A 22552-nucleotide genomic window follows, 5' to 3' on the forward strand; every position below is an offset into this window, starting at 1 on the left:
AAAGCACAACCTCTGGATATGTTAGGGGCCCTAAAATGAATTTGCTGTGGGGCCCAATGACTCAGGTTACAGCACTGAGCAGACTCAATGTAAGGAAGGAAGGAGCTACCATACTGCTTCAGCAGTGCAAGCCTCCAGCCAACCCTGCAAGCACCCTGTGTAATAAAAGGCAAATATAACCTCTGTGTCTGCACAGAGGACAATTGAAACAACAGTAGCCAACTGAGGAGTATCTGCACCTTACCTGATAGCAATAAAAAGTCCGCAGGATGGAAGCTTCAGCTAGAACCCTGATAGCTTTAGCTGAGGGACATAATTAGCTTATTAACATGCAGACTTGCCAGTGTAATGAATGTTTCAAACACACCGTGGATACTGATACTTACCCGATTCAGGTACCACCCTGCTTCAGCAGAGAGATTCATCAGACAGTAACCGAGTATGAATTATGGTTCTGAGATAATTAACCCTTTAAGTGCCAAGAACGTAGCTCCTACGTTCTTTTAAAAAAGGCTTTAAGTGCCAAGAACGTAGGAGCTACGTTCTTTACTAAGTCAGCGCTCCCTCTGCACGCGCAGCAAAAACAGCGTGCAGAGAGGAGCGATCAGCGCCACAACCCCCTAGGCAACGAGCTTACCTGCAGCAGATCGCCGATCCTCGCCGACACCCTTCTCCAGGAGCGACACAGACGCAGCAACAGCTTCCTTGTCGCAGGACCCGACCTCACGTGTTCCAGCACCGCCCACGCACTTCCTGCTGCTCTGACTCATCGATCCTGGACCCTACAGCTCTGAAAAGGACCCCCTTCATCTAGATTCGGTAAGTGCCCTTTTTTTTTACTTATTTAGTACATTTACAAGCATTTACATGTACACAATGCACATATTAGTAAAAGTAGTTTTTTTTTTTTTTTGATTTTCTGACTTTTCTGATTTTTTTGATTTTTCACACTTTGGCACTTATTTACACACTCACATACACATATGCACAAATGTATACACTTTTTAGAGCTGTACATCCATGCATACACAAACACACACTTATAGAGGTTTTTTGTACTTTTTTTTTTTTTAGCTCTTCATTTTCAAGTTTCCCTCTTGTTATTTCCCCAAAAAACGTTAGATTTCATAGCGTGACTACTGGATCAAGCATTCTGACCACTAACCACGCTGTCAGTGTTATTTCGTTGATTTTCCTAATTGTATTTGATTTTTTGTGATTTTTATTGCAGTTTTATGCTTGCATTGTTTTTCCTTGTGTCATTTTTTAGCATCGTTTACACTTTGATCATTTGGGGTAGAAACACATTTTTAGCAATTCTGTGTTCGTCAGAATGTGTACTTTACAAAAATATATGGTTTTGGGGGGTCTTTGTACTGTTAGGGGGTCTTACGGCACATTATATGCAGTCAGTGTGCTATGTTCACAGAAGGCGAATTGACAGCCGAGAAAATTCTTATGCACTATTTTCATTGTGGGTCCGCACGTGCATATTGGGCATCAAACTGTTCAGTAGACCCTTGGCGTCAATATTTATGGTGTTTTCTAATTGTATGTAAGAAATTGGGTGAGATAAATGCGACCAACTGCAATATTTTTAGGCGATTTTCAGAAATATCATAAAAACTGCTGCCTTTAGCGTTGCTTTGCAGTATGTACGTTTGGAGTAGAAAGACAGTTTTAGCAAATTTTTATTCGGCAGAATGTGTACTTTCCAAAAATATATGGTTTTGGGGGGTCTTTGTACTGTTAGGGGGTCTTACGGCACATTATATGCAGTCAGAGTGCTATGTTCACAGAAGGTGAATTGACAGCCGAGAAAATTCTTATGCACTGTTTTCATTTGGGGTCCGCACGTGCCCACCTGCTTTGGTATATCTATGCATATTGGGCATCATACTGTTCAGTAGACTCTTGGCGTCAATATTTAGGGTGTTTTCCATTTGTATGTAAGAAATTGGGTGAGATAAGTGCGACCAACTGCAATATTTATAGGCGATTTTCAGAAATATCATAAAAACTGCTGCCTTTAGCGTTGCTTTGCAGTATGTAGGTTTGGAGTAGAAAGACAGTTTTAGCAAATTTTTATTTGGCAGAATGTGTACTTTCCAAAAATATATGGTTTTGGGGGGTCTTTGTACTGTTAGGGGGTCTTACGGCACATTATATGCAGTCAGTGTGCTATGTTCACAGAAGGCGAATTGACAGCCGAGAAAATTCATATGCACTGTTTTCATTTGGGGTCCGCACGTGCCCCTCTGCTTTGGTATATCTATGCATATTGGGCATCAAACTGTTCAGTAGACTCTTGAAGTCAATATTTAGGGTGTTTTCCATTTGTATGTAAGAAATTGGGTTGGATAAGTGCGACCAACTGCAATATTTTTAGGCGATTTTCAGAAATATCATAAAAACCACTGCATTTAGCATTGCTTTGCAGTGTGTACGTTTGGAGAAGAAAGACAGTTTTAGCAAATTTTTATTCGGTAGAATGTGTACTTTCCAAAAATATATGGTTTTCTGGGGTGAATGTAATTTTTTGTACCTTTGCCTGTCACAAAATGCTGTATATGTGCTGATTTTGCAGTATCTGGAATTACAGAACTCGTATGGGGTGTCTTCTTTCTGGGGCCCCTATATGCCACATACTTAGGTGTACCTATGCATATTGGATATCATACTGTTCAGCGGACCCAGACTTTCAAGTTTAGGGAGTTTTATCTTGGTATATAATGATATGTAGGAGATACAATGCTTTAGAGTTGGAGTATTGAGAGATTTTTGTATATGTCATAAAAACTGCGAAATGTAGGAAAGCTTTGCTGCTTGGTAATTTGGAGTAGAAAGACATGCATACCCATTTTAGATTCGTCAGAATGTGTACTTTCCAAAAGTATATGGTTTTCTGGGGTGAACATGCATTTTTGTACTTTTGCCCCTCTTTGCTGTAAATGTGCTGATTTTGCAGTATTTGGAATTACAGAACTGTCTTCGTTCTGGGACCCCTATACGCTACATACTTAGGTGTACTTATGCATATTGGGCAACAAACTGTTCAGCGGACCCTGGGCTTTCATATTTAGTGTGTTTTATTTTGGTATATAATGATATGTGGGAGATACGATGCTTCAGAGTTGCAATATTGAGATGATTTTCGGTAATGTCATAAAAATTGGCAAATGTAGGAGCGCTTTACGGCTTGGTACTTTGGAGTAGAAAGACATGCATACCCATATTAGATTAGTCAGAATGTGTACTTTCCAAAAATATATGGTTTTCTGGGGTGAACATACATTTTTGTATTTTTGCCCCTTGAGAAATGCTGTAAATGTACTGATTTTGCAGTATTTGGAATTCCAGAACTGATAACTCATATGGGGTGTCTTTGTTTTGGGGCCCCGATACGCCACATACTAAAGTGTACCTATGCATATTGGGCATCAAACTGTTCAGCGAACCCTGGGCTTTCATATTTAGTGTGTTTTATCTTGGTATATAATGATATGTGGGAGATACGATGCTTCAGAGTTGCAATATTGAGATGATTTTCGGTAATGTCATAAAAATTGCCAAATGTAGGAACGCTTTACGGCTTGGTACTTTGGAGTAGAAAGACATGCATACCCATATTAGATTCGTCAGAATGTGTACTTTCCAAAAATATATGGTTTTCTGGGGTGAACATGCATTTTTGTATTTTTGCCCCTTGAGAAATGCTGTAAATGTGCTGATTTTGCAGTATTTGGAATATTATTCAAATTGCAGGTGAGTGATTGCTCACCAAAATGAATTACACCTCAAAGGAGATGTTGATGATGAATATAATAGATCTGTCACTTAAATTAAAGTGCACTTAAATATGAAGTGTGAGAGTTGTCTTAACAGAAACCAAATCTGGGGATACTGAGCAAAGCAACCCATCTATTGCCCACTGGTCAGCAAATTCACTCAACCGGCCAGTGAACACTGCCTGGGTGTACTCTGCTCGGATGCGGGAACGCACCAGCACCCGGAACAAAGCCTCTACCGGTAGAGGATTCCCACCCTCCAAACATTGCATTCTAGACTTATGAATGGCTAGTTTGGCTAAAGCTAGGAGCAAGTTGAAGAGAAGGTCTTTCTCTCGATTGTCCCGGGATACTGGGCGTCCAAAAATAAAAACGTGAGGGGAAAAATGTAACCAGAACTGCAGATGAAGTTTCCTCAAAAGAGCCAAAAGAGGTTGCAGTCTAGCACACGAAAAATAAGCATGAAACACAGACTCCCTTTTGCCACAGAATGGGCAAGCAGCTGTGGAGTCTGTAAAATGGACCAGGTACTCTCCTGTGCTCAAAGCACCATGGAGCACTCTCAAACTCAAGTCTCCAGTGGGTCTAGGCACCAGGCTGGAACAAAGGGCTCGCCACTGGGGTTTCTCACCCTCATTAAACACCCGCCTCCAGATGGTATCATAGCGGGAGACAAGAGCAAGAAAGTGTACAGTGTGGAGCATGAGGGAGTACAATAGCTTTCTTGTCATGTCATAAAAGCACGTCGAGGTAAAATTCTCCAACTGGCTCAAGTTGGGAGAAGGAGGTGTGTCAGGGGATTGACGGGTCTTGGGTGCTATTTTTATGGCTGGAGGTGGAGAGTTCCAAGGTGGATGTGGTTCTCCACCACGTAAAACCCCATCAATAAATGAGTGAGAGTCAGGAGAGAGGTTATTCTTGATCTCCTGGAGCAGACGATGTGGAACTCTAGTGGTAAGGTACCCCATGCGTGGCATAACTGCCCGAGCTTCCACCCAATCTGACCTCTCGAAATCCAGGAAATCCCCAACTCTGGTTAGCTGAGCCCTGCAAAGGCGGTGACGGATGCTGGTGGACTCCAACATCCTAGTCTTTAAAGATGGATTGTAAAGTATGGGCTCAGTTAGAATGTCCTCCCCCTGAATGCCTCCTTGCCTTAGCACAGTCACCATGCTCCAGGTCTTTAGAGTCTCTTGGTAATAAGCCGGCAATGGTGAGAGGCTTCTTATGAATCCTTCAGGTTCGATGACAAACAATTGCCGGTCATACCCCATGTTGCGTACCTGATGATAAAAGCTGGATGCTAGGGTACACCACTGTGGAGAAGGATCTGCATACAAGTATCTCTGTATCTGCTGGAGACGGAAAGTATGTACTTGAGAGCGTATGCATACAACTCCCTGTCCTCCCTCTCTCAAGGGTAGGCTTGAAACACCTGCAGAGACCCAGTGCTTTCCCATCCAGAGAAAGTCCAGCAACCTTCTCTGGATTTTAGCAATGAATTCTTGGGTTGGGCTAAGACATGTCAGCCTATACCAGAGTTGAGAGGCTACCAGCTGGTTAATCACCAAAGCCCTCCCCCTCATAGAAAGCATTTTAGCAAGACCCTTCCACTTTCCCAGGCGGGTAAGAACATGCTCCTCAAGTTCAATAAAATTCTGTGGAACAGGACGCTCTTCAGCTGACAGATAGACACCTAAATATTTGATGACTTTAGTCTCCCACGAGATGTCGCGAAAAGCAGAAGGCAAAGAATCTACATGTAGAGGACCTTCCAGAAGGCCTGAGCTCTTGGTCCAGTTGATCCGAGCTGATGAGGCAGCAGCGTAAACCTCTTGGCATTCTTGTGCTCGCTCAAGATCAACTAGGTCCTGGGCCACAAGGATGACATCATCAGCATATGCTGAAAGAACTACCCTCATGTCAGGTTCCCTGAGCACCAGTCCTGTAAGCCTCTTCCTTAGTAGACACAGGAAAGACTCAATGGCCAGTGCATACAGCTGTCCCGACAAAGGGCATCCTTGTCGAACTCCTCGTTTGAAGGCCAGAGGTGCAGTCAGAGACCAGTTGATTTTAACAAGACACTCTGCAGAGGTGTACAGTGTTTTTAGATAGCTCACAAACTGTGGGCCAAAGCTATAGGCTTGCAGAGTGCCTAAAAGATATTGGTGATCTACTCTGTCAAATGCCTTCTCTTGATCCAGGGAGAGAAAAGCGAGAGATAGACCAGCCTTCCGGGCAAAATGTAGTAAATCCCGAACCAGAAAGACATTGTCAAAAATTGTCCGGCCGGGGACTGTATAGGACTGGTCAGGATGAACCACCTCTGCCAGCACAGACTTGAGCCTGAGTGATATAGCTTTGGCTACAATTTTATAGTCTGTGCTGAGCAATGAGACCGGTCTCCAATTCTTAATAAGGCGGAGATCCCCCTTCTTAGGTAGCAGTGATAACACTGCTCGACGACACGAAAGTGGCATCTCACCGGTCTTGAGGGCCTCATTTAGAACCCTATGGAAATCATGTCCCAGAGTATCCCAGAAGAACTGGAAGAACTCTACAGTCAATCCATCTAGCCCTGGAGATTTATTATGGGGCATTAAGTGGAGTGCTTGAGAGAGTTCATTCAGAGTGATTGGTTTTTCCAACCTCTCTCTTCTCCCTCGCTGACCTCTGGAAGCCCATTCCATAGCTCCCTGCAGGCATCTGGAGAGATGGGATCAGGAGAAAAAAGGTTCTGATAGAAGGACCGGGCTCTGTCCCGGATAGCCTCCGGATCTTCAAGGGGGGTGCCATCCTCCGCAAGAAGGCATGTTATTTGTTTTCGATTCCCCTTCTTCTTCTCCAGAGCATAGAAGAATCGTGAGCCACGATCCATATCGCAGAGTAACTGCATGCGGCTTCGTACATAAGCACCACGAGCCTGTCGATGTTCCATGTTACGCAGAGTCTCTTTCTTTTCTACATATTCACACTGTATGGCTTGGTCTTCAGAGCCTGACAGCCTTTGCTCAAGATCAAGCACCTCCCTATTCAGAGCCTCAATCTCTGCATTTTTCTGTCTGCTCAAACATTTTGTATACTCTTGACACAAGAGCTTTAGGTGAACCTTGCCTACATCCCACCATTGACTCAGTGTGGCAAATTCATCCTGATAACCCTTCCAGTCTGTCCACATTTCCCGGACTGCCTTTGCAAACCCTTCATCCTTTAATAAGCTGTTATTAAAGTGCCAATAGGCTGCTTTGGGCAGAGATGGTGCAACTGCCACTATCAAAGAAGCACAATTGTGGTCCGAGAAAGGTGCCAAGCTAATATTACTGGACCGAACTCGTGACATAATATGGCTAGATATATAAAGCCTATCAATCCGGGACTGAGACACACGGCCATCCCTCACCCTAACATAGGTGAAAGCATCGGTTTCTGGGTGTTGTTCTCTCCAGATGTCTACCAAGGAGAAATGGGCAATGAGTTCCCGCAAAGCTGACTCAGATGAATCCCTTTTCTGGGGAACATTCCGGTCCCGAGCCTCAAGGGTGTAATTGAAATCACCCCCTATAATCACGGCTTCATCTGAGTCAATTGTCTCCATATAGGCTGATAAACTTTCAAAAAAATACTTTCTCTCTGGTCCAGTAGTTGGGGCATACAAGTTTATCAGATTGTATGTTCCACTAGACTCCCGGACCCGGAGATGTAACAGACGGCCTGGGATGACAGAATTAACACTCAGTACCTCTGGCTGGAAGGATTCTGAGAACAAGGTCACCACCCCACATGACGTCCATGTGAGGTGATTAAAAAAGATTCTACCCTTCCATTCCAGATGCCAGGTCGCTTCAAGCTCCTGAGTGATATGGGTCTCTTGAAGGAAACTCACAGAGTACCCTCCTTGGCGTAGAAAGGAGAGTACCTGAAACATTCTAAAAGGCTCCCGACAGCCATTTGTATTAAGAGTGCTTATACTTAGAGCCATTATTGTGTGTTAGTAAATGCTTTAGCCCTCACAGAGGCCTGGTGAGACAAACACTTTTTGTGGAACTTAACACTACGGAGATATTCTGCAGTTCCATAGTTTTTGGCCTCTTTTATGACCTTGATGTATTGTCTCACAGAACTGATCACCAAAGTCAAATCATGCCACTTCTCTAGAGCCATATGTAGCTTCTTCTCCAATTTAACACCAAGGGTGCTCTCAAGAAACATCTTGAGATCCTCAGCTGGGATGATTGGGGTAGAAGGATTTGTCACAACTGTGTCAACCTCCTCTTCGATGTCCCCCTCATCCATGAACTCTTCTTGGCTAAGGGATTGATAATTTCCCCTCTCCACTGGAGCTTTGATAATATCTACACAAGAAGTCGCAGGAGAAGGATCAGAAGCACCTGCTATCTGGAGACCCAGCAACGGCTCAGATAATACTTGGATTTTGCTTGGAACACCACTGGAGGTGTTTGGCTCAGGGGTAGCAGATGGAATTGGCTCCTTAACAACAGGAGCTTTAGAGGCTCGATGGGCAACCTCTGCCCTTTCCACTGCCTCCTGTGCCTCCTGAATGGCAATAACATTGGGGTCAGTGGAAGAGAAAGGAGGAGAGATCTTAACATGCACAGTAGACCTTACAGAGTCTGTCTGGCTATCCTCCATATTTACAACTCTAGCCTCATTATCCTCCCTTGCAGCATTGTCTGCAGGATCCTGTATGGGGGTTGTCCCAATGTTCTCCATTTCTTGGAGTGAAATACCCTGAGGCACTAAACACTGAGGCTGGTTGTAGTTCCCAAAGCTCAGCACCTCAGGGACACTTACGGCCCACTCTGCAGGGGTTTCATTAGCTGTCCCGTTATACTCCAGGGGAAGATCCCCTGTTGGAGACAGATGCAGCACCCCTGACTCTGTGGGGAGACCCATAATCCCCTCCTCTTCCCCAACTGGGTCTATAGGTGCATGGTCTGGCACCAGTTTATTGCATCCAACAGTTGGACTAGACAATATCACCACATGAGGAACAGATGTTTTGCTGCCCTTTTTGCCCTTGGATGGGGGTGCTCCATCATTGACCTCTGAAACCCATTCCTCAGGTATCAGCCTGTTGGATTTAAATTTCCTCTTCTTTTCTTGTCATTTGAAGAGGAAATGCTACTCTCTGCTCCCACCACGACAGGTGTTACAACCACCGGCACCCCCACACCCTTAGGAGTGTTAATAACAGGGTTACGTTGGTTTTTGGCAAGAACAACTGCAGCACTAAGGGATGCATTGACATTCCTCCCCCCCTTCTCTTTTGCTGAACTTGAAATGCAGGCTGTAGCCTTAGATAACTTGAGTGAAGAAGGAGGAGGTTTGGAGGTTTCAGAGGTGGGTTGTGTAACAACCCCCTTGAGGTTCTTTACTGAAGGGGATTTCTCCTTTGAGGAGCCTGCAGCAATAGATGTGGCAGGGTATGGTGTTGCATTAGAGGTACTGGGGGCAGGAACAGGGACTGTGGTCTTAATATGCCCTTTGGGGCAACTCTGGCGAGTGTGCCCCAGGTTCTTGCAAAGGAAGCACCTCACTTCTTCAGTGCAGTAAAAAATTTTATAGAGCACCCCCTCAAATGGAACACCAAAGGACCCCTCAATAGTATCTTGACCCCGAGGCAAAAGTAATTGCACCTGCCTTTTAAAAGAGAGGATATGTCTCAATCTGCTCTCCTTGCAACCCAAGGGAAGTTTAGAAATAGTTGACTTTATTTCACCGAGGGCTTGCAGGTGGGGTAGCAATAAGTGGTCTTGCAGGAAGGGGGGCACATTAGATAAGACTATCTTTATGCCTAATCCTTCTAGGGGTTCTACAGGGATATAACCACCCCCTACTGTGATGCCTCTCTGCACTAGAGTATGCACTGCAGTTAGTGTACGGGCAAATATTATGGCTTTCCCATACATTTTACTTGCTGCCACTATTACAGATGGGCCCACCACTTCAGCTGCAGCTTTTATGTAAGCCTCTATGCCATGAGCTCCTGTCATTAGACATCTAACCCCATGCTTCCTTGTAAGCTGCTCTACCCCAGCAGTGACTTGGCTTGGGTTGTTGCCAATAGCCACTGCCTGTGCAAAACTTTTAGCAGTGGTCACATTGGCTGCAGCAGCAGAAACAGAAGCAGTGGAGCTTTTTGACAGAGGCTGTGACTGGTGCTTTTTAGCATAGCTACAGCCAGGTTTTTCAGCTCCTTTTCCTTTAGGAGCTTGAGGTATTTTTTTATAATTTTGTTTTTTATTCCCTCCCATTATTTTACAAAACAATCCACAAAAAAGTAAGCTTAATTCTATGAATCAGCAAAAGTAAATGCAACAATGAGAAGCTTTAGCAGGGAGAGGGTTAACGAGAGCAGGTGCCTGGGAGTTGCACTGCTACTAGAAAATGTTTTATTTCTTAAATCCTTCTCCCTTTAGCTTTCTCTCCTTACAAAACAAGGATAAAAGTAAAAGCACACACACAATCTGTGCAAATAGTGATAAATTTCAGCTGAAACTAAATACAAAAAACAAGTGAAACTGACACCCAGGTGTGGGGAGGGGTAGGGGATCTGTCAGTGAGTTTGTAGCCCACAGGAAGTGAAGGGAACTGGGCTAGCAATCACTCACCTTCTGGGTCAAAATAAAAATCGATTTTAAATAAAGTAAATCAACTCAAAACTTCCCAAAATTCACACACCAAGTAGCTAACACCTTCACACACCAAATGAGAACAAAAAATCCTGCCTTAAACAGGGATTTCTCTGCTTAATTTGAAATCAAACAGAGAGCTTTCTTTTTTGTGGCTTCTGTAGTATTTGGAATTCCAGAACTGATAACTCATATGGGGTGTCTTCGTTTTGGGGCCCCGATACGCCACATACTAAATCATACCTATGCATATTGGGCATCAAACTGTTCAGCGAACCCTGGGCTTTCATATTTAGTGTGTTTTATCTTGGTATATAATGATATGTGGGAGATACGATGCTTCGGAGTTGCAATATTGAGATGATTTTCGGTAATGTCATAAAAATTGCCAAATGTAGGAACGCTTTACGGCTTGGTACTTTGGAGTAGAAAGACATGCATACCCATATTAGATAGATAAAGTGAAAGAGCAAAAAATGTTCAAAAACGGTCTGGCAATAGAAGTTTCAACTTGGCCAAATTGGCTGGCAGCGAAAGGGTTAATTGATCCCTCTAACAACTGCATTTTGCACAGAGGACTCCAGCTCACAACATACAACTTCATATAATATAAGAAGGAACACAGGCAGCTTACCAGATAGCTCAGACTTGTCAGCAGGAATATCCAGTCCAGTGGAACACTGCTTGTTAAGAGCAGACTCATAAGAAAGGAAGGAGGTGCCATACTGCTTGAGCATTATGGCACTCCTGGAAGTGCCTTAGGTACATGAGCCAATATAACCTCTGTGTCAGCCAAGAGGATGCAGGTTCACCCATGCAAAACTTAAAATATTAAACAGCAATAGCAAAGGGGCCAAAGGAACACCTGCACCTTACCAGATAGTGACTAGTTAGCTTGATGGAAACTCCAGCCAAAGCCCTGATAGCTTTCAGCTGAGGGACATATTAAGCTTTTTAACATGCAAACTTCCCAGTGAAATGAATGTTTCAAATACACAATGGATACTGAGAAATCAAACTCACCGGATTCAGGTACCACACTGCTTAGGCAGAGGGATTCACCAGCCAGTACTTAAAGTGTAACAAGAGCCAATACTGTAGCCAATACTGCATTTTGCACAGAGGACTCCAGCTCACAACATAAGACTTCAGATAATACAATAAGTCAGAGGAACACAGGCACCTTACCAGATAGCTCAGACTTGTCAGCAGGAATATCCAGACAGGTGGAACACAGCTTGTTAAGAGCAGACTCATAAGAAGGAAGGAGGTGCCATACTGCTTGAGCAGTGCAACCTCTAGCCCTTCCTGGAGGTGCCTTAGTAACATGAGCCAATATAACTTTTGTCTGCACACAAGATGCAGGTTCACCCATACAAGGCTTAAAATATTAAACAGCAATAGCAACGGGGCTGAAGGCACACCTGCACCTTATCAGATAGTGACTAATTAGCTGGATGGAAACTCCAGCCAAAGCCCCAATAGCTCTCAGCTGAGGGACATAATTAGCTAATTAGCATGCAGACTTCCCAGTGCACTACACACAGTAGATAATGAAGAATCATACTCACCAGCTTCAGACTGTTATAACTAGCCCATATACATACCCACGGCCCTTTTGCAGAAGTTCTGTAGAGTTCTGTAAAGCCTCATGTAACTCAAAAGAAAAGGGGAGTCCAAAAAGCTCACAGGTAACAATGTGGGAAGCCCACACCTGTGTCTGTTCCCAAAAAAGCACTAGATTGAATCTTGTGCCTCGCTGGGCATATAGCAGGGGGGCTGTTTTAGCACAGGGCTAGGACCATGGATATATCCACACCTGCACTTCTTCCCAATAAGTGATAATTTACAGATTATGCGTCTTGAGGCATCAGGTAAAATCTTCTCCATTACATGGGAATCATCCCTCTATGTCCACACAGAGGAAAAATAAATAAATAAATAAACAAAAAGAAAATACAAAAGAAAAAACAAAAACGGTGTTTGATTTCTCTCATAATTCAACAAAAAATAAAAAGTGAGGAAGGAGATCCTACCTCCCTGTCCAGTAGGACAAAAATAACTGTGGTGAGAAGGAAGTCATGTGATCATATAGGTCATGATTCATTTTGATTGTCTGTGTTATAGGTCCTACCTCCAGGTCTGGGAGGGGCAATGCCCATGTGTACTGATATGGAGGGACGTAGAAGAAAAATACCCATTGACTATTGTTTGAAATAAAGTCCAAAATTAATTTTATGTTCAGCACACCATTTTCTTGTATTCATAGGGTACATTTACTCTCAGGCCATTATAGATCCACTGTATATTTATAAATAATTCTATTATAAACTAAAACTCTTATTCAATCCCATAGGCAAAAGAGAATCGAATCTTTGTATCCAAACTCTCTTCTTAATAATTGTTTTTGCATGTTTCCTCCTTTCAATGGATTTACCTGTTCCAATATAGTCCATCTTAATTGAGATACCATGGGGCAAATTAACTAAAGCGCCTAGCAACTAACACTAGCGCAAATTCGCCGGCATGACATCATTTTGTTACTTTGCCGATTTACTAACAGGCACTGGTGTAAATTCGCTAGCGAAGTGGACCTACAGTACTCTAGCGCTACTTCGCACCCTTACGCCAGGCGAAGTTGCGCTATGGTGAAGGGACGTAGCTACGTTAATTCAGTAACTTGCACATTTTACTGAACGTTACCTTTTGCGCCAGACTTGCCTTCACCACCTCAGACCAGGCAAAGTGCAATAGAGTAGATAGGACTTTCTTCAAAAAAAGTAGAATTTTTTTCTAAGTCACAAAAACGCTGGCGTCTTTTACTTTTTAAAGGGTGATAGGCTGAAAAAGATCAAACATTTTTTGGGGCTACCCTCCTTCCCAACTACATTCCCTGACATATGGCACCTGAACTATACACTGGGCACATGTGTAGGGTAATAGAACACCTTTATTTTATTTTTTTTAAAAGATTACTGAGCTTCTGTAGTGTAATGTAGTTGCTGCAGCCTATACGCCCATTATATTTGAACTTTGCGCCATATGCAAATTAGGTAACGCTAACGTAACTTCGCTTTGCCTGATGAAGTAATGGTAACGAAACATTCTACCGTTCACCTCCCTGAGCACCAATTTGCATTTTAGTGAATTTTGCGTAGCGCTGATGAAACTACGCCTATCGAAGTGTGTCGAAGCTGGCGCTGGTGCATCTTCAGATCTTAGTGAATTTGTCCCCATATGTTTGTTATGAAAAAAATGTCTGAAGGGGTGGTCCCCGAAAGCTTGTGCCACATTTTTGCTGTAAACAATGTTTTAAAAGGCAGGAGCTGAAGTATGGTGGTGCGCTTCTTTTCCTTTCCCTAAAGAGATTGAAATTAAGTCCCATTTGTGAATAAGATGGTGGAGCTAACTTTTCACCAATATATCAGTAAATCTATCCGTCGCCAAAAATGCAAAGAATATCACTCAAGAAACAATAAGTTCCAAAATCGATGAAAATAGCCACACATGGACTAGGAGCTTACTAGGATTTACTAGACTGTTATACTATGTGTCTATTTTGCTAACCTGCATGTTGATAGAATTTTGTTCTCGGACGGGCGAGTGACCAAGTGACTTTTCTTTCTCTTTTCTTTCTCTTTCATCCTTTCCTTTCTCCTTTGGTTTTTTTTTTTTGTTTATCATGTCTTTTGATTTGACTGATGACACATTACAGAAGCTTATTTGTACTAACGGATATAGGCTCTCATTGGAGTTTGCTTCTGATTATGCTGAAACTGATGTTCGTATCGTTTCTTCATGTGTTATCATATTGCATTTCCTTGTACTTCTATGCTCTGCAATGACTTCTTTGCTTTCTTGAAAATAAAGAATATATAAAAGAAACAATAAGTTCATATACTATACTATTTAAATGCATTGAGTGACTTTAAAGGAGAAGTAAAGCCTAACTAAAGAAGTAGCTAGAAATGTTGTACATGATGTTTTGTGTTTGTGCAACCACAGCCCTTTAGCAGGAAGAGGCTGCTGTAATAAGTTCAGTATATAAAATATGGCATTTTTAGCCACATTCATTTTTAGGGTTTAGTTCTGCTTTAAACCCTAAAAACTGCTTTCTCCTGTATTTCTCTCAATGTGTTTATATTTAAGTTCCTTTTCTGAGATACTGAGTTCCCAGTCTCACTGCTAAATTGTCCTCTCTTCAGTTAACTAACTAGTCAGACACCTATAGCTCAACTCTCAACCATTTCTGAATGACTGTATGGAACAGCAGAATCCATAACACAAACACATCAGGATCTTACCAATCTGCCCCATTCATTTACCCAAGTCCATGAAAAGATTCTGACCTCTACTCTTGGTATCTGCCTTTTTGTTCTTCCTCACCTGACCAAACTCAAAAAAATAATCTTCCATTTAGTCTGTTTTCCCCTGATCATTTCTACACTCCCACAGTTCATCCAACACCACTATGATACAATGGGGTATATTTATCAAAGAGTGAAGTTAATTGTGAAGTTCCACCACTAGAGTGAAATTCCGCCACTCTCCATTCATTTCTATGGGATTTTTAAAGGCGTATTTATCAAAGGGTGAACTTTCACTTTCACCCATTGATAAATATGCCTTTCAAAATCCCATAGAAAAGAATTGAGAGCTGCGGAATTTCACTCTAGTGGCAGAACTTCACTCTTTGATAAATTTACCCCTATATGTTTTTTCTTTTGAAATGACAGCTTGTTCTACCCTAAATCTCTTTTTGCAGAAATAATCCTACATACTGGGATCACTGAGAGATCCCTCGCAAAGATTATTACTACATGTACAAGGGTCACCCTATATGCAACCCCTAGGTCACTATTAACCCATTTGTGCCTATTTTGTAATAAAAAAGGGGCTTTACTGGTTGTTATGGGTAGAATACAGTGTGACCTGAAAAATGAGACATTTTACATCTGAGTTGATTCAAGGTTGATTAACTACTTGTTAACCAACCTCTACAGTAGTGAAAGGACTAGGGTAGGTGGGTAAGCTAAATTTCCAATGTTAAATCTTTATGCTTCAGCTAAACCCAAACTATTGGAGCCTATAAAGCCGGAATGGTGTAATTCCGAGAAAGTAAAATACTCCCTGAACCTTGAGGGGTTTTACCCAAAAGACATGGAAATCACCTGGACGTCTGGAGTGGGAAAAAAGAAAAAGAAGAAATCATCTGACCAACTTCAGGAGAATCCCAACCGGACATTTAACATCCAAAGTGACTGCACAATTAACCAGAAGTTCTTCCGAGATCCAAGGTTTAAGGTGTGTGTGAGCTGGAAACATGAATCCATGGAAAATCCACAATCCAGAGAATTTTCTCTACAAGATTTAGGTAAGAAAACAGATCAGTGATTTCTTATAGTCTAATATATTCATATATATTTTTTTAAATTATGTGTTTATTAGATTTATTAGCATTATACAGACAAGTTAGTAGTGATTGTGGAGATGGTATATCATGTTAGCACTGTGTACTAAGGAATCTGAAATATAAAGTTGAACAGCATTCAATACTAACCATAATTATCTCTTAGAAGTTATACAATATATTCATATTTCGTATCTGTGTTGTTATGATTAATGATGGGCAAATCTGGGCAAATGCATTGAAGTCAATGGACGTCAAAATTTATTATTTGCACAAGCGAAATATATGTGCGACTATTTTGTCCAAGTGCATTAAACTCAATCATATGCTTGTTTGCTGAGGTCGCCAAACAAGCAAATTTCTCCCCAATATGCCCAAGCTGATCCGATCGTGGACCCTAGGGCCATCGGATCACAACCAGGAGAATATGGATGGTCAGATCAAGGACCTCATCAACGAACCAATGTGGTCGTGGATCCAACACAATTTTTAACCCTGTCCGATCGTCATCTGGCCGACTTTTGGGAAGCTATCAATCAGGGAACCCATCAGAGGGCCCTATACACTGCCCAATAATCTGTCAGGAGCTTATGGCTGATGAATTATAAACCCAACTCTCTTATTTGACCCACATGCAACTCCAAGAGACCACACAATATTTACACAAAATAACTGGAATCATGGGAGGTGTACTGACCATTAAAAGTTAGTATACAGTTCTGCTACAGTGGATTTCATAGTCCATAGTCCATTTTTAACTCCAGCTGATTCTTTCTTCTGTATTCTAACTTTTTAGCTATTTTGTATCTTTTATACTGAACTTTTAGGGGCACATTTACTAAACTCAAGTGAAGGATTCGAAGTAAAAAAAAACTTTGAATTTCGACCATCGAATAATCTACTTCGACCTTCAACTACGAAAAATCGTTTGACTATTCGACCATTCCATAGTCAAAGTACTGTCTCTTTAAAAAAAACTTCAACTACATACTTCGCCACTTTAAACCTACCGAGCTACAATGTTATCCTATGGGGACCTTCCCCATAAATTTTCTACACTTTTTCTGATCGAAGAAAAATCATTCGATCTTTCGAATAAAATCCTTCGAATCGTTCGATTCTAAGGATTTCATCTATTTGCGGTAATTCCTTTGACTTCAATATTCGAAGTCGAAGGATTTTACTTTGAGGGTCGAATTCAAGGGTTAATTAACTATCGATATTCAACCCTTAGTAAATGTGCCCCTTAGACTGTAACAAAATCTAATGTTTGGAGAAACTTATGAATATTTCCAGCAACAAATGCCAAGCCCCCTGGTCTCGGCTCGTGCTTCACCTGTAGTGTGACAACCGTTGGCCTTGGGAGGAGCCCTCAGCTACTTGGATGCCACCAGGACTTAACGAGAGGTGCAAGGCTAGAGGTTCTGGATAGACAGAGGGGCACAACTGTTAGCGAGAGTCTTTAGGACAAGAGTCACGGTACAAAACAGGAAACCAGAATCGTAGTCAGAACAGGCCTGGTCGAGGCAAGCAGAAGTCAATCGTAATCAGGCAGGCAAAGGTCAAAACCGGGTAATCAATCAGACAGGAGGGTTCAGCAGAAGGATAGTCGATATTCAGGCAAGGGTCAGATATAGAAGTCAGGATAATCGTATAGCCAGGCAGGGGTTAAAACCAGAATCAGAATCAGAGTCAGAATCAAAACAGCTCACAAAGCACCAGGAACAGATCCCATCATGGGCAGTTTGCTCAAGACTGAAGTCACCTTTTATACCCTGGTGTTTTCACGCCAGCGCGTCCACGTCAATAAAGGGAACGTGCATGGGCGCACGCACTCTAAGAACCAGCAATAGCGGGGGAAGAGGAACCAGGTGGCGGGAGTCCCCGCCACACAGCTGTATTACAGAAACCCATAGAGAAGAGCACCGGCCCATTGTTTGTCTGGGGTAAGTACAATGCAGACACTCTTGTACTGGATGGGGGAGTCCTATAAACACTGACCCAATAAGTGCAAAATCCCATCTAGAGAGAACCAAAGTTAGGGTTTTTTCAGGTTGAATGTTTACTAAAGTCCAGTTGTCCTGCTTTGCTTCCATCAATAATGATAATTATAGAATATGCCGAGCTGATATAAATTGTACACACAGATCTCCTACATTTAGGAGCCCCTTAGATTAACCTCACTACCTGCATATAATTGTCTATGAGTCCTCATTCTTTATTACCTTTGTTTTCATGACTCAATGACTAAACATAAACAACAATGGATCTTAGACTGAGGATATAGCTAAGATATAAGTATAGATACACAGCATTTGATCCAGTTACAGTACTAGTAATAGTAATAATCAGAAAGTTCCTCACTAGTGATGGGCGAATGTAATGTAGATATACTCATTACTAATGAGCTGTGCAACATTCCTGAAAATGTCATTTCATACTGGCTTAATGTTAACTAAAGGTGTTTAATGGAGTGTTCCATGTGTGTGTTTTCTGCTCTTTAACTCTTACTTATTGCTATGTTGATAATGTGGGACTGACACCTCAAAAACAGAATCTAGAATTTCGAACAGTGATGGCCTTCAAAAACTTTTTACGTGCAACAATTTTTTGTCGCACTACAATTTTTCTCGCTCCAAATGCATTAAAGTCAATGGGCTTTCATTCTTATAGTGACTTTGTTTTTCTCTGTAACATTTTTGTCTTATCGACTTTTTTGTCACAGTGTATTTTTCAGCGATGATTTTTTTACCACAGTTTTTCAAAAAAAATTGCAGATGGCAAAATGCAGACTTTTATCACAAATCCATGACTGGCGAAAAAAAAATTGCTCATTACTAGCTACAAACACTAGTACTTGCCAAGGAGGAACCTGTGGAGTAGAACAAGTACAGTTGTACAGGCTCCAGTAGAGAGGTGTTCAGGGTAATGATATTTGTTAGTTATTAAAACTGAATATAAATGTATATAAGTCATTATTATTGAATATGTCACATTAATTGACAGTAGATGGAGAAGACGAGAGGAAGGTGAACATCGTTCTGTATCTGACACTCTATCTAACTTTAGGACCTTTGTACAATGTTACTATTTATTCTATATATCTCTCTCCTAAATTCTGGGGAATGGCAGTAAAATAACTGTCTCCGTGTCTGGGGGTGTCTCTGTTCATTTTCTTTGGCAGTTTTTATAATTACTCCCTGCAACTTTAACCATGTCCTATTGTTTCTTTATTTCAGGAACTGAAGCTCAGCCTGTAGTTCTACCCCATCCAGAGACTGATGTAAAGCCCCAGCCTTTAGTTCTACCCCAACCAGAGACTGATAGGAAGCCCCAGCCTGTAGTTCTACCCCAACCAGAGACTAATGGGAAGCCCCAGCCTGTAGTTATACCCCAACCTGAGACTGATGGGAAGCCCCAGCCTTTAGTTCTACCACAACCAGAGACTGATGGGAAGTCCCCGCCTGTAGTTCTACCCCAACCAGAGACTGATGGGAACCCCCGGCCTGTAGTTATACCCCAACCAGAGACTGATGGGAAGCCCGAGCCTTTAGTTCTACCACAACCAGAGACTAATGGGAAGCCCCAGCCTGTAGTTCTACCCCAACCAGAGACTGATGGGAAGTCCCCGCCTGTAGTTCTACCCCAACCAGAGACTGATGGGAAGTCCCCGCCTGTAGTTCTACCCCAACCAGATACTGATGGGAAGCCCCAGCCTGTAGTTCTACCCCAACCAGAGACTGATGGAAAGCCCCAGCCTGTAGTTCTACCCCAACCAGAGACTGATGGGAAGTCCCCGCCTGTAGTTCTACCCCAACCAGAGACTGATGGGAAGTCCCCGCCTGTAGTTCTACCCCAACCAGATACTGATGGGAAGCCCCAGCCTGTAGTTATACCCCAACCTGAGACTGATGGGAAGAAATGGATGAAGGAGACAAGAGAGAAGGGTGAGAATTAGGCCCTTCCATGGGTCATATCTGCCAAACTAATCTTATAGCAGGGCATCTGCTTGTACTATGTCTCTTTTTACTGTAACTCTTTTTCCTAAATCTTGGTCAATTACAGTAAAATAACTGTCTCCATGTTTGGGGTTGTGTGTAATTGGTAAGGATGGAAAGAAGCAGCCAATCCAGTTGCTCAGAGTCCAACTACACACCGGGTGGGAGTGGCATAGGCTAATTTGTAAGGAAAGTTGGGTCTTCTAAGTTAAACTTTTGGTGGCCTCCAAGACTCTGTGCACTAATTTGTGAAATTATACAACTGATCTACATTTACTATTGTTGATGTTTTTAAAGGGACACAAAACACTGCACAGCACTGCACAACCAAACTTTACTCAGTTTTTGCTGGACAATAAATCCCAGAATAATGATAAATATAATGAAAGTTGAGGCATGCTGAGAGCTGTAGTCCAGCAGCATCAGGTTTTTATTCTTAAATCAATATTTCTCAATAAAACTTCCCCCAGTTCTCCAGGGCCCAGGAATTAAAATACAAACTAATCCTCCAATGAGAATCTCAGCTGATGTGAGTAAATGTGACTCCATCTTGTTTGTTCTGCAACTGGAGTTGGAAACATTAAGCCCAGTTTCACTTAACAAGTCTGTCCTTTATTCTTTTGGTTCCCAATGAGTATCAAAACTATTATTTGTCTAACAGCATCTGCAGGTTAAATATAAATGTAACAAAGCAAAATTAACAATTGGAATATTACAGAATTGGATACTAAGTTTCAGCATCCACCCTGTAACTCCCAAGTGAACCAGTTCAGAAGGAAGACAGTGATTCCAATAAATTACTAAAACCTGACTTTTAATTTAATTGCACTTAAAACAACCAGCTTCAAAAGTTACAAGACTCACTATTAGCACCTCACACTAATAGTGCTGGACTGTGTCCATAAAATAACATGTATATTAAAACTTCATAGTGTGGATAGGAGGGGAAGTCTTAACCTGATAACTTCTCAGGTGCATAGTCAATGGCGTAACTACTCACTGGCAGGCCCTGGTATAGGATAAGCACCTGGGCCCCCCTGTCAGGCCCTCCCCCCTATGAATCGCGTGCACTGTATAATCTCCCCCTGCCCAACCACCCACGATATCCATTATCGTGGCTCCGGTGGGCCCCAAGAGGGTGCGGGCCCAGTTGCCATCGCACCCCTTGCACCCCTGGTAGTTACGCCACTATGCATAGTTATATAAAGGTACTAATAGCGTGTGGGAGCCTGCATTCCTTCTAAATTTATCCTCCCATTTTTAGTCACCCTTGATCTGGATGAAACGATTGATAGGAGCTTCCACACGTTCCAGGGTTAAATTCACCCCAGCGTTAGGGTAGTGGCAATGAGTTTGCAGAGTGCAAGTCATGGTGCTAGGCATAATATAAATAATCAAGCTGCCAGTTCAGTGACCCGTGCCTCCCTTGCCCTACCTTCCACTCATTCCCCTGTCAATTCTACCAGTCTACATAGGGAGCGAGTGGGGGCTGGTCCACCACAGTCCACCTATGCCACTCAACGCGTTTCGCCGGACAAGGGGCTTTTTCAGGGGCATAAGTGATTGGCGCGTGTTTCCAGTAGGTTTAAATAGCTATCCAGTGATGCGCTGATTGCTGTAGCTACTTCCGCATACGTCACCTGCGTCCTGATGTGTTCAACGAATCAGGATTGTACTGCTAGTCCTCGCATTGGGGTTCCATTGCGCATGCGTTACCAGAGCTATTACTTGCGTCTCCTGTGTCATGATGCATACTTCTTCTCCGTGTATCGCCTTTGGATTACATTGCGCATGCGTTGCCCGAACTGTTAACTATTTCTATGCCCATTCTCATGTTTTTTTGCTCTTTAATTCAGAATACAGTGACATATAATAACCAATGGGCATATTCAATCTGTTATATTTGTAATTGGATGGATTTACCAATAAACTGATTAGTTTACGATGACCTAATTTTACATGTTTTAAATGAAAATTTTCTCTATATTTACAGTATATTAATAACAACAATTTATTGTTTATTTCAACTTCCATCTTACACATGAAATGGTAGCCACCTATCTGTTAGTGCTATTTTTATTGCAACCACGTACTGTAAATAGTACATTCATTTCTCATGAATTTTATTATATTCGATAAACATAAATTAATTAGTTTAAAATATAGAAAAATAAATTTGATTCAGTGTATGATATTTGGTTTATTTAGAGAAAGTGGCTAAAAGTGAAGCCTTCATTTAGGCCCATCGGTGCTTTACTATTTAGCCAATATATCCATTCAACTTCACGTTGTAGTAGCTTTTTGTCTATGCCACCAACCCTAGTGGTGGATTTGATGTGTTCCACAGCTGTGAACTTCATTACACCACTGTGGCCTTTATGATATTCATTAATGTGATTTGCAACTGTCGTGTTCCTTTTATTCCGTACATCTCCAACATGTTCTAATATATGCCTTCTGAATTCTCTGATAGTCTTGCCTACATATGTTTTCCCACATATGCATTTCATGACATATATAACGCCTGTGGTTTTGCAATTGATAAAGTGTTTAATAGTACATTCTTTTATATCCAATATCTCAGTAAACGTGGTCAATTTGTTTACAAATGAGCAGGCCAGACAGTCCCTTGATGTTTTTCATGAGCCATGTTGTTTTATAATGGCTCTGTGTTAATCGATCCTGCAGGTTCTTCGTCTGAAA

The 22552-nt window shown here is 42.1% G+C and overlaps 1 protein-coding gene across 1 annotated transcript in view; it reads left to right on the forward strand.

Annotated features, from left to right (window-relative positions):
* LOC108703822 overlaps positions 1-22552 on the forward strand; it is a 68433-nt gene that overhangs the window by 24859 nt on the left and 21022 nt on the right. The window contains exons 12-13 of the mRNA XM_041576354.1: positions 15507-15815; positions 19091-19798. Of these exons, the coding sequence (XP_041432288.1) occupies positions 15507-15815; positions 19091-19798 (1017 nt within the window). The remainder of the gene's footprint in view (positions 1-15506; positions 15816-19090; positions 19799-22552) is intronic.

The sequence above is a fragment of the Xenopus laevis genome, chromosome 9_10L, assembly GCF_017654675.1.
Source record: "Xenopus laevis strain J_2021 chromosome 9_10L, Xenopus_laevis_v10.1, whole genome shotgun sequence".
Lineage (NCBI taxonomy): Eukaryota > Metazoa > Chordata > Amphibia > Anura > Pipidae > Xenopus > Xenopus laevis.